Raw genomic sequence first — 13,108 nt, 5'->3', positions numbered from 1 at the left:
ATAGGTACATATATAGTAGTTTATTTTGATGGTGTCTTAGTGTATAGTCAGAGTCTAAAGTCTCATTTAGGTCATCTTAGGGAAGTCTTTGTTAGTTCTTAGGAATAACAATTTGTTTGTTAATGTAGATAAGTGCACTTTTTGTGTTGATAATGTAGTCTTGTTAGGTTTTATAGTCAACAAAATTGGGGTCCATGTTGATCCCGAGAAAATCAAAGCCATCCCAGAGTGGCCAACACCGCTGAATGTAGGAGATGTTAGGAGCTTTCATGGATGAACAAGCTTATATAGAAGATTTGTTCCCAAATTCTCAAGTCTATCTTTACCACTCAATGAGTTAGTGAAGAAAGACACTTCATTTTGTTGGACAGAGAAGCATGAGCAAGCCTTTTAAAGGTTGAAAGCTCAACTCACTAATGCACCCATTATAGCTTGGCTAAACTTTTCAAAAACATTTGAGCTAGATTGTGGTGCATCAGGAGTAGGCATAGGTGCAATGTTACTACAAGGTGGGCACCCAATTGCATATTTCAGTGAAATTTACATGGTGAAGCCCTCAATTACCCCACCTATGATAAAGAGCTCTTTGCACTTGTGAGGGCTCTGTAGACTTGGGAACACTATTTGGTTTCCAAGAATTTGTTATTCATAGTGATCATGAGTCTTTGAAATATCTTAAGGGCCATCATAAGTTGAACAAAAGACATGCAAAGTGGATGGAATTTCTAGAGAAATTTCCATATGTTATCAAATACAAGAAGGGTGGTACAAATATTGTGGCAAAGGCTCTATCTCGGAGACATGCCCTCTTTTCTAAACTTGGACCCCAAATTCTTGGATTTGGTAATATACCTAAACTTTATCAAAATGATCAAGATTTTGCATCCACCTTTGCTAGTTGTAAACATAGAGTACAAGGATGATTTTATGTTTTTGAGGGGTATTTGTTTAAAGAAGGAAAACTTTGTATACCTCAAGGAACACATAAAAAACTCCTTGTTAAAGAGTCACATGAAAGAGGTCTTCTGGGTCATTTTGGAGTTGATAAAACTCTAGAGCTTTTAAAAGGAAAACTCTTTTGGCCCCATATGAGAAAAGAAGTTGAAAGACATTGTCGTAGATGTATCTCATGTTTAAAATTTAAGTCTAAGACAATGCCTCATGGACTTTGTAGTAATTTACCTCTTGCTTGTTCTCCATGGGAAGACAGTAGCATGGATTTCATTTTAGGGCTTCCTAGGACACAAAGAGGATTTGATTCATCTTTGTGGTAGTGGATAAGTTTAGCAAGATGGCTCATTTCATACCCTGTCATAAAGTGGATGATGCTAACAACATCTCTAAACTCTTCTTTAGAGAATTGGTAAGACTTCATGATCTACCTAAAACCATAGTTTCGGATAGAGATCCACAATTTGTTAGCCATCTTTAGATAGCTCTTTGGGAAAGGCTAGGAACTAAGTTGAATTTTTCAACCTCTTGTCATCCTCAAACTGATGGACAAACATAGATAGTAAATAGATCTATATCAATTACGGTCATTAAAGGAAACCACAAATCTTGGGATGATTACCTTCCTCATATAGAGTTTCCATACAATAGAGTGGTCCATAAGACTACTAATATTTCTCCGTTTGAGGTTGTATATGATTTTAATCCTCATACTCCTTTGGATTTGTTACCTTTGCCTAATCCACATGAATTTGTGCATAAGAAAGGGAAAAAAACTGAATTTATTAAGAAATTACATGAGGATTAAAAATGAAATATAGAAACAAACTAAAAAACACATCAAGCATAATAATAAGGGGAAGAGAGAGATAGTTTTTAAAGAGGGAGACTGGGTTTGGTTGCATCTTAGAAAGGATATATTCTCTAGTAAGAGGTGCACTATTCTCAAGATAAAGACCCAAGAACAATTTAGGAGACAAAGCTCACTAATCACTGAAGGAGAGTTTCTCTTAATTCAAATTCAATTGTCATTTACAAGAGGAGGGGAACCTTATTTACTAAGTACACCCTCTTCTAGCTTATTTTTCTAATTGAAGTTGAAAGTGAGCCCAATTTATTTACTTAACTTGTCTTGTAAGAAGACTGTAAGGAAGAACAACTGATATTCTGGTTCATGTTCGATTCTCCCTCTGTTGAGGCTCTTCTGAGATTTGGTGGGGCCTTGTCTTGTATGTTAAGATGACTGACCTAGTTGTGGTTTTAGTCATTTGCTTGTTGAGTTGGTTTGTATCACTTAGTCCCCGAGGAGATGGTCATTTCCAAGTCCTCAAAAGAGTCAATAATAATGTGTATAAGTTGGATTTGCCTGAACAATCTCGAGTACATGATACTTTTAATGTTATAGATCTAATACATTTTGCATGTAGCACAGATGATGAAACAAAGACTTTTGATTTGAGGACAAATCCTCTTCGGGAGGGAGGGAGTGATGGCAGAGCTCAGCTTAAGACCAACCACTAAAAAGTTTTAAAAGTTTACCTTTAAAAGTTTTAAAAATAATTTTTCTTTTATTTTGTTTACATCAAATCATATCCAAGAAAAAGTCTTGAGAGTTGTAGAGTTATATAACTCTAAGAAAAAGTTCTATTTCTTCAACATCTATCTTTTGCTTCTGTTCAATGGATAATATCTTTTCACTGTTTATAACTTGATCTCTTTCGAACTTATCATTTTTCAAAGTTAAGTCTTTAAACCTTTGTTTTAGCTTAAAATGTTTTTCAAAGATGGAGTTACAACTGGTGTGGAGATCTTCAAAAGATATATCATTATTCTCATCTCAATTAGACGATGAGAATGATGTGTCTGACACAATCTCAAAATAGGAGTTAGGTTTAGATAGTACCTCCTCCGTGGTTGCCATAAAACAAAGCTTAGCGTGTTCGTTTGTGCCAGAGTTTGATCTAAATTTTGAGTTTTCCCAGGTAGCCATCTAACTTTTCTTTGTTGATCCATACTTTTTTTTGTTAACATTGGACATTTATTCCTTATGAGTTGAGGCTCATTACATTTTAAGCAAATGACGTCATGTGAGGCTTTTTCCTCTTTCTGCCTCTTTGAGCTCACTTTTTTTCTATGAGGAAATCTTTTGTTTCCTTGTCATCTATGTTTGAACAACCACTTAAATCTTCTAGATATTAGAGAGATTTCATCACCGGTTAAGTAATTTGACTCATTCCCAGAATGTCTTCATTATTTCCTTGACTTTTGACAACTCTAGTTTCCTTTTGTCGGGTGGATGTTTGTTTTGATGAAGGTTTAGCTTGTAGTCCTATATTAATGACTTTCATGGCTTCCCTTTATTCTCAATCTTGTAAATGATTTTCGTGAACCCTTAGAATTCCAAGAAGTTCATCCCATGTATGGCTTTTGAGATCTCTTGCCTTAGCGACAACAATTATTTTGGACTCTTAGATCTTGAGCATGCTCTCCAACAACTTCAAATTGATCTAGGCCTTGGAGAAGTTCTGTCTAAGAGCCTCCAACTCATTTAAGAGTACTTGCATTCTCATAAAGATATTATCATTGTCACCATCCTTCATATTGAAAGACTCCTATTGCCTTGTGAGGGTAACATTTTTTATCAGTTGAACATCCTCATTTTCCTCATAATCTATAATCAAGGAGTCTCGAATCTCCTTATTAGTTTTTTGTTTGCACATCTTTTTGTATTATTTTTTTTATAATACACAAATAAGAGTGTACCTAGCTTTCTTATTCAACTACATCTTGTTGAACTATTTTTCCCATTGATCTTCAAATGTTGAGAAAAGGTAAAATGGTAATTAGGTTATATCAGAAAAAAAAATATTGTACCATTTTCATAACATTATGATGGGTGAACATTGCGGAAATGACCAAACTTACAAAAGAATTAAAGATCAGTTTTATTAATTAATAATAATAAAAAACAGACATAAAGATCAATTTTATTGGGAAGGATTGCAGAAAGAAGTAAAAAAAAAGGGTACAGGAATGTATCACTTGTAAAAGAAAAACCTTGATTCCTGTTAAGCTACTTTAGTCACTTTCTATTGAGAATAAAGCTTGGAAATCCATTTCAATGGAGTTCATTGTTGGTCTTCCTAAGTTTAGTGGCATAACAATTATCTTTGTGGTTTGTGACAGATTCACTTATTTCACACCGTTAGCTCTTGGAACAGTTAAAGTAGGACAAGATTTATAAAGAATGTTGTTAAATTACATGGTTGACCATCTGGTATAATTTCTGACAGAGATAGCATATTTATTAGTGCATTTTGGACTGAGTTGATGAAGCAACACGAGATTAAGTTGTTGTGGTCTAATACTTTTCACCCTCAAATTGATGGACAAAGTAAAGCTCTAACTAAATAAAGCCTTAAAGGATAAGATGTGTAATTGGTGACCTACAAAAGAATTGGATCGAGCGTCTATCTTCAGTAGAGTTATGGTACAACACTAAATTCCACACAGTATAACCAAGACGCTGCCATTTGAGGCTTTATACGGCTGTCCTCCATCAATGCCAAATCTTGCAATGCAAGAAGATTATTTAGTCAAAGGAGATACTTAAATATATTGTGAGAACAAAAGATTAGATTGTCCAACTTTTGCAAGATAACTTACACAAAGCCCAGGAGAGGATGAAAAGGTATGTTGAACTCAGACGGGTAGACAATGACTATAATACCTAGTCTATTTGAAGCCAATTGCTTCCAGCACCATATTGCTGCACCCAATTCCAGTGGAAAAGACGAAAATGTCTTTAATGTATTCTTTTTTGTATTTTGGAATGGGCTTTTGATTTTTTTTACAGATTTTTATTTTCGAAACACAAAAAGCTCTTCCGGATCTATTTTTCAGAATGTATTATTTTCAATTCTGAATTTCATTTCTAGAATAAAGAGTATTTTTGGAATTTTAAAAATGTGTTGGGTTCAGTTTCAAAAATATTGGGTGTAGGAAGAATTTGTCCTATTTGAAACTACAAGGTGGTCATAAAATCCAATTTAGATCCAATCCAAATCCAAACAAATAGATTGGACTTAAAATCCATATCCATTTTAACTAGATCAAATTTATTTAGATTCTTTCAAATCCATTTAAAATAGAATAAATCTAGATTAAATCGATTTTTTGTCAATTAGATTTAATCCATTTTGATTTAGACACGGGCTGACTTGGTTCGACCAGGGCCTAAACCGACTCGACCTAGATCCGGACCGACTCACCTAGACTTGGGCTAGGGCTGACTCGACTCAATCTGGGCCTGGGACGACTCGACTCAACTGGGCTCAAGCCCATTTGGCTCAACATTAACCCAGACCCACCCGACTTGACATGAGCTCAGGCCGAATCATGTTGACATGGGCTCGGACCGACTCAACTTGAAATCAGCCCGGCTCGGCTCGACTCAACTTGACACAAGCCCGGCCCGACTCGGCTCGCCATGAGCCTGGGCCAACTCAACTTGCCATGGGACCAGGCTGACTCCCCTCAACGGGGCCCAAACTGACTCGACTCGAAACGGGCTTGCACAGATTCGGCTCGACAAAGGACCAAGTTGACTCTGCTCGACACGGGCCCCAGTTGAATCGGGTCAATACGAACTCGACTCAACACGGGCTCGGACCGACTCCGCTTGACACAGGCCTGACCGAATCTGCTCGAAACAAGCTCAGGCTGATTCTAATCTATATGGACTCATCTCAACACGAGCCCCAGCCAACTTCGGTCAACATGGACCCAAACTGACTTCGGTCGATATGGGCCTGAGCCGACTTTGGTTGATAAGGATCAGGTTCGACATCGGTCGACACGAGTCGGGGTCGTGGGCCTAGCCGACTACGCTCGGCATAGGCCCGAATTGAATCAGGTTGACATAGACTCGGCTCAACACAGGCCCGAGCCGACTTCGATCGACACATGCCTGGGCCTACTTCGGTCGACACAGGCCTAAGCCGACTTGGCTTGACACGGGCCTAGGTCGAATCCACTTGACACGGGCCCAACCGACTTTGCTAGACACTGAATCAGGACGACATGGACTTGACCAACACGGGCTCGGGCCAAATCGGCTCGATCTTGGCCCGGGTTGACTTGGCTTTGTCTGGACCTGAACTCAACTTGGGTTCGAAACGACTTGACTTAGGTTTTGGCCGATCGACCTAGGCCCGACCGACTCAATTTGGCTAGACCTGATCACGAGGCGACTTGTCTCTACCTAGGTTCGGGCTAACTCGACTCGATGTACTCGACATGGGCCCAAATCGAGAGTTGATCTAGGATCGAGTTGACTTAGCTCGACTTAGGCTCAATTCAGGCATGGGTCAACTCAGCTTGATCTCAACCCGGATCGACTCAGTTGGACCTTGGCTCGAGCTGAATTAGCTCGACCTTTGTCCGGGTCAACTCAAAATTCAAACGAAAACCTATTTTGGATAATAAAAAAATGTATCTATGTAATTCATATCCAATTAAATGGATTGAATTTAAAATCCAAAAATATGGATTTGGATTTGAGATAAATCCATTTAATTGGATTAAAAGCAATATGAATTTGAAAAATTACAAATTGAATTTGGTAATTTGGATTTTTTTCTTACCCTTACTTACCTTACTTATAAGCAATTCAGTTTGGCAAATACATCATTTCCGCAACTTAGTTACAAAGCATTATGGCCCTTTAAGGGTGTTCAAGAGAGTTCGCAAGATGGCTTACAAACTTGAGCTATCCATTGGTACACAAATATATGATGTTTTTCATGTGTCATTGCCAAAGAAACATCATCGTACTCATGCCATATTGCAAGAGTTTCCGGTATACAATGAAGAAGATTAGACGCACCCACAGCCAATGGCGATTTTAGACATAAGAATGAAGAAAAAGGGCAATTGAGTTGTTACTGAGGTGCTGATTCCGTGGTAGCATACTAACCTCGAAGATGAAGTTTGGCTGGAACTACACACATTTCAACACCAATTTTCAATTTTCAATTTTCATTGGCAAGCTATAAGGCCATGAGGACAAGTCATTTTGGAAGGCGGGGATAATTGTAATAAGTGGAATTACGGGCCTGTTTCAGAAAAAGTTAGTTGCCAAATTGGTTGGTCAAGCTTCTAAATATAAAAGTTAGTGAAAACACACTCACATTGGGAATCAAGAGTTATAAATAAACACCCTGTGTAAATTCTGGGAAGCTGGAAAAAAATTATAGAGTTTGGGTGAGCATAGTAACAATTGGGTCATCTATTTTCAATTGTTACATTCTTGCACCTAACAGCAGAATAAGGGAAAATGAATAGGGTGTTTCTGCTATCACCACATCAAAAAATTTCCTGCCCAATGAAATAGGTGAAATAACCAAAAGCTCCATAAATATATATTCTCGAAAGTTTATTTTAAAACTTCTATTCCAAAAAATGATTTCCACAAATTCCAGAATACATTTCATGGATTCTAGAATGTATATTCCGAAAAAGATAATCCGGAAATCATTAAAAAAAAAGATAAAACACTGTTTTTGAAAATTGATAGAATGTATGTTCCAGAAAAGATAATCAAAGTCATTAAAAAAAAGGATAAAACAGTCTTTTTGAAAATTGATAGAGTGCAGGAAGAATTTTGAGGTTATATGAAGAAACACCCAAATGAATAAGACTAGAGTTTGTGTACGAAGGGGACGTGATTCTTTCTTCCTACACCTCCATATCTTCTTGTGTCACTCCTTACTAAATGTGAAAATACCGTTTTATCCTCTTTTTTTTGTCCACCCCTTTGAATTTAAAATAATCCTATGGATTATGTAATCTGGATATATTCTGGATTACATAATCCAGAAATCAATCTCATATTTAGAAAAGACTTCCAGATTATATAATCCAGAAGCTAATTACACATCTGAAAAAAAGCTTCCGGATTGAAGCTAATCTTAGGTATAGAAAAGACTTCCGATTATGTAATCTGAAATATTAAAAAGGATATTTTTGGAATGCAAAAAACTTATGGGGGTGGCACAAGAAAGTATGAAGGTACAGGAAGAAGCAGCCAGGGACGTGTAAAGTGAAGCCTCTACATTATTCGTGTAGATAAAAATGTCGTTAATACGAAATAACACTGCTCAATATATTAAAATAAAAAAGAGAAATAAAAGTATTTTGAAACAAGCTATGAAATTTGAAGTTCCAGTAGACTCGTGTTGCCTGTGACGCTTTGGTTCATCTGGAAAACTTATAAGCAGTGTTTATTGATAAAATCCGACAACCGAATTCCTAATCAAAGTTGTGAATTCTATATAAATTCCCAGCTCAACAACAAATGATATATGAATCACGGTCAGTGCTTTGGTTCATAGTGAAACTTACCTGACCTAGAAAATGGAAAAGATAACAGTCTGCAAAATAAACGCAGAACGGACTGAAAAAACTAGAACAAGATTACTTGATCGAAGTTCACTACATAAATCCGCATCTCAGAAATCAGTAATTTGAGCTGAAGGATGCCGAACTTTGAAATCGACGTGTAAGTCAACAAGGCATGCCTCCCATTCAAGAGTTTCACCAGCAAACATGGGAACAATGTCTCCAAATGGAAATGACAAATAATCAGGTACTTTCCAAGGAGCTTTCCTCAGTTTAATCTTTGACTTATTTCTAGGGAGGCCATAGAAGTCAGGTCCATTAAAGCTTGTAAAAGCCTCCAGCTTATCAAGTGCACCGGCCTAAAATTACAACATTGTCGTAAAAGAATTTTAATATTGAACTCCACAAACTTTCAGAAAGCATGCAAAATAATATAAACATACTCATATAAGCATATTATCATACAATTAATGTACACGTGAGAAATTCATGCCAAAAATTACAGACATGTTATGCAATTATTAGATATCATCATCACCTCTAACATACAGTATTACTTGTTTTGCAAACCATAAAAAATATATTTTTGCATCCAATCACAAATTTTCATTATTCTCACAAACTCTGCATATTCCAATTGAATGGATACAAAACAACCACCCTTCTGAAATCTACCCAAATGGACATTAGTGAAATGAAGTGTTTACCTCTTCAAAAACCTTAGCATATAGTGATAGAGCAACCGGGGAGTTGTATATCCCAGCACATCCACATGAACATTCTTTTTTACGCCTATCATGTGGTGCACTATCAGTTCCAAGGAAAAATCGTTTACTTCCACTAGTAACAGCCGAAACAATAGCCTGTCCTAAATAAAAACAAATAAAAAAAATGAGACAAGATGACCAGGATTTGTACAGTTTGGAAACATTATCAACATGATGATCCTTGTCCCTAGTGACATTTCCTAAACCTAACTCCAGGAATTTTTATAGCATAAAGACTGAAACTCTTCAATGGTAATGTGTAGCACGTAGTGTGTACTCACTCTGCAATTAAAAATTATGAAGTACAACTTGTTTCTTGAAAGACCATTCAATGCACTTTCAAAACATATTTATCTTTTCCCAATCAAATCAAACAGGAATCTAATTAATTTAATTAACAGAGTGTAACGCGAAGAAAATTACAAAAAAAATCATGATTTAAATTATTTCACCAATCTTCAAATTTCGACTGAATCATTAGTTCAATTTGTAAACTGTGGTATAACACCTAGAAGATGTTGAAATTTATTATAGATTGTACGGGAAGGAAATCAAAGATACATACTATGGATCTCTCTTTTGAGCACGGGAAGACAGTAATTGTGAGGCTGTAAGCCACCTTGGAACAAAGCATTACGATTAAGAAGAAGATGTTGTGGTGTTACAGTTGCAGCTACGTAACCTTACAAACATAGCAAATCATGAGAATAATTTTAAAATTAAATACAACACAATGATGAATTAGCTCTTCCAAGAAATTTATTCGGTTACCTTCTTTGCAAGACTCTACAAATTTAACAGCATCTGCAGTAGTAATATGCTCCATCACAACCTTCAGTTGTGGAAGCCTTTGAACTAAAGGCTCCAAAATTGTTTCAATAAAGACCTTTTCTCGGTCAAAAATATCTACTTCTGAATTTGTAACCTCTCCGTGAACCTGTAATGCATAGTGATTCACTGATAAGAAAGTATAATGTAAACTTACAAGTTTTACATATTAAATAAAGGGCAAACACAAAGAAGTAAGCAGGCCACTAGCCAGCACTGACTGCCACACGCACTACTCAGTTCATAGTTAAGTGTTGAAGAGTTAGTAGATGTTTTCAAAGTGGACATGCTCCAAAATTGGTATCCAACATAGCACCTAGTACATGCATTCTATTAAATGGCATGAAATAATTCATGAAAAACGTGACTTATTAGAACTCATTTGAATTAAGAAGGCGAGCATGGAAAATAAGAATGCAATACATTCTTAAGCATCAGTATAAGAACATTAAACATTGATACACAAAAACAAAAACAATAATGGTAAAAAGAATGTAAGGAAATAAACAAAAACAAAAACAACCATTAAAAATAAAAATCTAAATTACCAATAATGGTAAATTTTGCTCAGCCATTTCCTTGAGAACAGAAAAACAATTTCCAAAAAGATCTGTAACACCATCTTGGGAATTCGTAGTAGCACCAGCAGGATACAACTTCACACCATAAACAAGTCCACTCTTTTCTGTCAATGCAAGTTGCATAATCAAGTATTGTACTATGATAAATAGGGATTGGAGGAACAAAGCCAGATGAGCATTGAGGGCGCAATCTAATCAAATGATAAATGAACATTGACTATCATGACCTCATGGCCCATGTTAGAGATATTTGTTAAAGGATCGAGCCTTATATGTATTAGACAGTTACATAGCAACAAATACAAGACTGATCAATAAGAGGTAAAAGAAGATAACAGAAACGTTATTTTAACCAGATTAAGAACAAAATTTACATCTATAAAATTAGACACACAAATAAAGTTACAGATACGTTTAAAACTTTTTCTCTTCATCTTAGATATGTAATATTTTTTTATTACACTCACTTGCATGTTTAATCTCGTCAGGCGTAGTTAAGTCTGTGAGGTAAAGTGTCATGAGAGGAGTGAAGTTGCTGTCTGTAGGTATTGCTTTCAAAATGGACTCTCGATAAGTGACAGCAGCAGATGTGGTAGTGACGGGTGGTTTCAAATTTGGCATCACTATAGCCCTTCCAAAATGCTTAGCACTGTAATAGCAATAGTCTGAATCAGAACTCTTGAGAGAATTTCAACGTGAATGCAATAAACAAAATTGATGGCATACCATACAAAGATGCACAATACAAGCCTTTCTCACATTGACCTCAAAAGATTAGGAAAGGGTAGAGTATCAACAATATCAATAATCTTATTCCACTATGTAAAGTCAGCTACATAGATCACACAATGCAATGATTAGGTTCAATCAAAAGCTAAATTTTAAGGATAATATTCAACATGAAATCCCTCTTAATAATTTCCTCTAATGTCTTTATTGGTCTCCCTCTACCCCTTTTAACTGGGCTTAAAACTATGTGATCTACTCTCCTCACTGGTGCCTCTAGTAGCATACTAGCATTTGATTGACCAAATCACCTCTATCAATTTTCTAGCATTTTTTCCCCGATAGGAGTCAAACCAATATTTCCTACTTATCCTTTCTTGCTGACCACACATATTAACGTACTCATTTATGCTACTCCCACTTTTCTTCTGCCCTTTTAAAGCCCAAACTTCCGTAGAGCATAGCTAGTCATCTTGCAGTACAATAAAACTTCCGTTTGAGCTAGAGGGATACTTAACAACCTCAAATAACTCTCAATGTCTTTCTCCATTTTAATTTAACCACCTAGCTTGTATCTTGTGTGCGAAATCACAATTAACTTTTCTGTGATGTGCTATCATTTTGTAATATATATACTAGATACTGAAACTTAGAAATATGCAATATGACAGTTTCCAATTTTTAGCAGAGTATTAGTTTTTTTTTAATAATGCAAGCAAAATGACCTGTGAGGGAGGACAGCTTCAAGAAGAGAACCATCACGAAGGTGAAGATGCCAATCATCAGGCTGCGTAATAGTGAGCTCCATCTTAAAGCCGATGAACCTTTTTTTATTACAACCTTAATACCTGTAACAAAAGGGTAAAAACAAAAGCACTAGAGTAATTAGCGTCAAAGAGGGCAAAAAAATGACCAAAGGTTTCACCTTTCCGGATAGGGGAGGTAATGATATATTATAGTCCAATCCAACCCAATACATCTTAAAACCTTCTGGTTGGTTTTTCCCAATTCCCTCAAAAACATTTGACAAAACGAACCTAACCACATTAAACAGTGCTTGAAAGGCCATACTGAACAAAATTTAAAACAAAAAACGAAACCAGATGTAAGTCAAACTACATTAATAGCTTGGAAAATTAAGAGCAACAACAACAAATAGTCAAATGCATCCTATATAGTTGTAACAAACAGCTAATCACCTACTGTAGATCAAATTGTAACAATCAACTGCTCATCAAATCTGTTAGTTACAAACAAATACCAAGAAAATAACAAACAACAGGAAGTAACTTCATCATTAAAATTCATCCCTGGATAAAATGTAAATAGAATAACACAACCGGCACAATGCAGCACACTATAGCAAACGAGTAACCAAACATCACAGATAGAGTAGAGAACGAACTAGAAGATAAATAAAACGGCTATGAGTATCGTACTATTCGCAAAACGAATCGTTTCTGTGCCTGAATCCTCACGAAACGCACTTCAATCGCGTTTATCGTATCCCGCACACGAATCAAGCAATTCTAGAAAACAATAAAAGATGCTAAAACGCAGCGTAGCAATTACGGATAACGTTTTTCTATACTTAATAATGTATTAGATTAATTGAGTTTGAGATCATTCGTCTTCACAAGTTTTAAAAATCATATATTTAACTTATAGGAAGTGAAATAACATAATTTAATTTTACTATTTTTAATTAAAAAATAAGTTATTTTATATTATCCTTTACTGGAACTTAATATTACTTCCTTTAAAATAAAAATTGTTTTAAGAATAATATCATGAAATAAAATTAGCTAGATTTGTGTATAGTTATGTTCTAAGAAAGTATTTTATGAAAATTAT

The 13,108-nt window shown here is 35.7% G+C and overlaps 1 protein-coding gene across 1 annotated transcript; it reads right to left on the bottom strand.

Moving 5' to 3' along the window:
* Positions 1 to 8,161: 8,161 nt before the first annotated feature.
* On the bottom strand, positions 8,162 to 12,891 carry LOC137826275 (dihydroorotase, mitochondrial-like). The gene is made up of 8 exons (XM_068632187.1): positions 12,694 to 12,891; positions 11,980 to 12,102; positions 10,996 to 11,177; positions 10,496 to 10,632; positions 9,891 to 10,056; positions 9,685 to 9,801; positions 9,060 to 9,220; positions 8,162 to 8,711 (listed from the first exon to the last, which is right to left on the bottom strand). Exons 2-8 carry the CDS (start codon positions 12,060 to 12,062, stop codon positions 8,463 to 8,465), a joined length of 1,095 nt encoding a protein of 364 aa, XP_068488288.1. The 5' UTR covers positions 12,063 to 12,102; positions 12,694 to 12,891; the 3' UTR covers positions 8,162 to 8,462.
* Positions 12,892 to 13,108: the final 217 nt, after the last annotated feature.

The sequence above is a fragment of the Phaseolus vulgaris genome, chromosome 11 (genome assembly GCF_000499845.2).
Source record: "Phaseolus vulgaris cultivar G19833 chromosome 11, P. vulgaris v2.0, whole genome shotgun sequence".
In the NCBI taxonomy this organism is placed as follows: Eukaryota; Viridiplantae; Streptophyta; class Magnoliopsida; order Fabales; family Fabaceae; genus Phaseolus; species Phaseolus vulgaris.
This window is presented reverse-complemented; position numbering and strand designations above follow the sequence as displayed.

Bases quoted from the DNA above. Each gene is read 5' to 3' on its own strand.
- LOC137826275 (XM_068632187.1), bottom strand. From the start codon at position 12,062: ATGGAGCTCACTATTACGCAGCCTGATGATTGGCATCTTCACCTTCGT. The intron at 11,178-11,979 runs GTCATTTTGCTT...TTGCTATTACAG, and splicing joins GAAGCTGTCCTCCCTCACAG to TGCTAAGCATTTTGGAAGGG. The intron at 9,802-9,890 runs GTAACCGAATAA...TATGTTTGTAAG, and splicing joins TGTAGAGTCTTGCAAAGAAG to GTTACGTAGCTGCAACTGTA.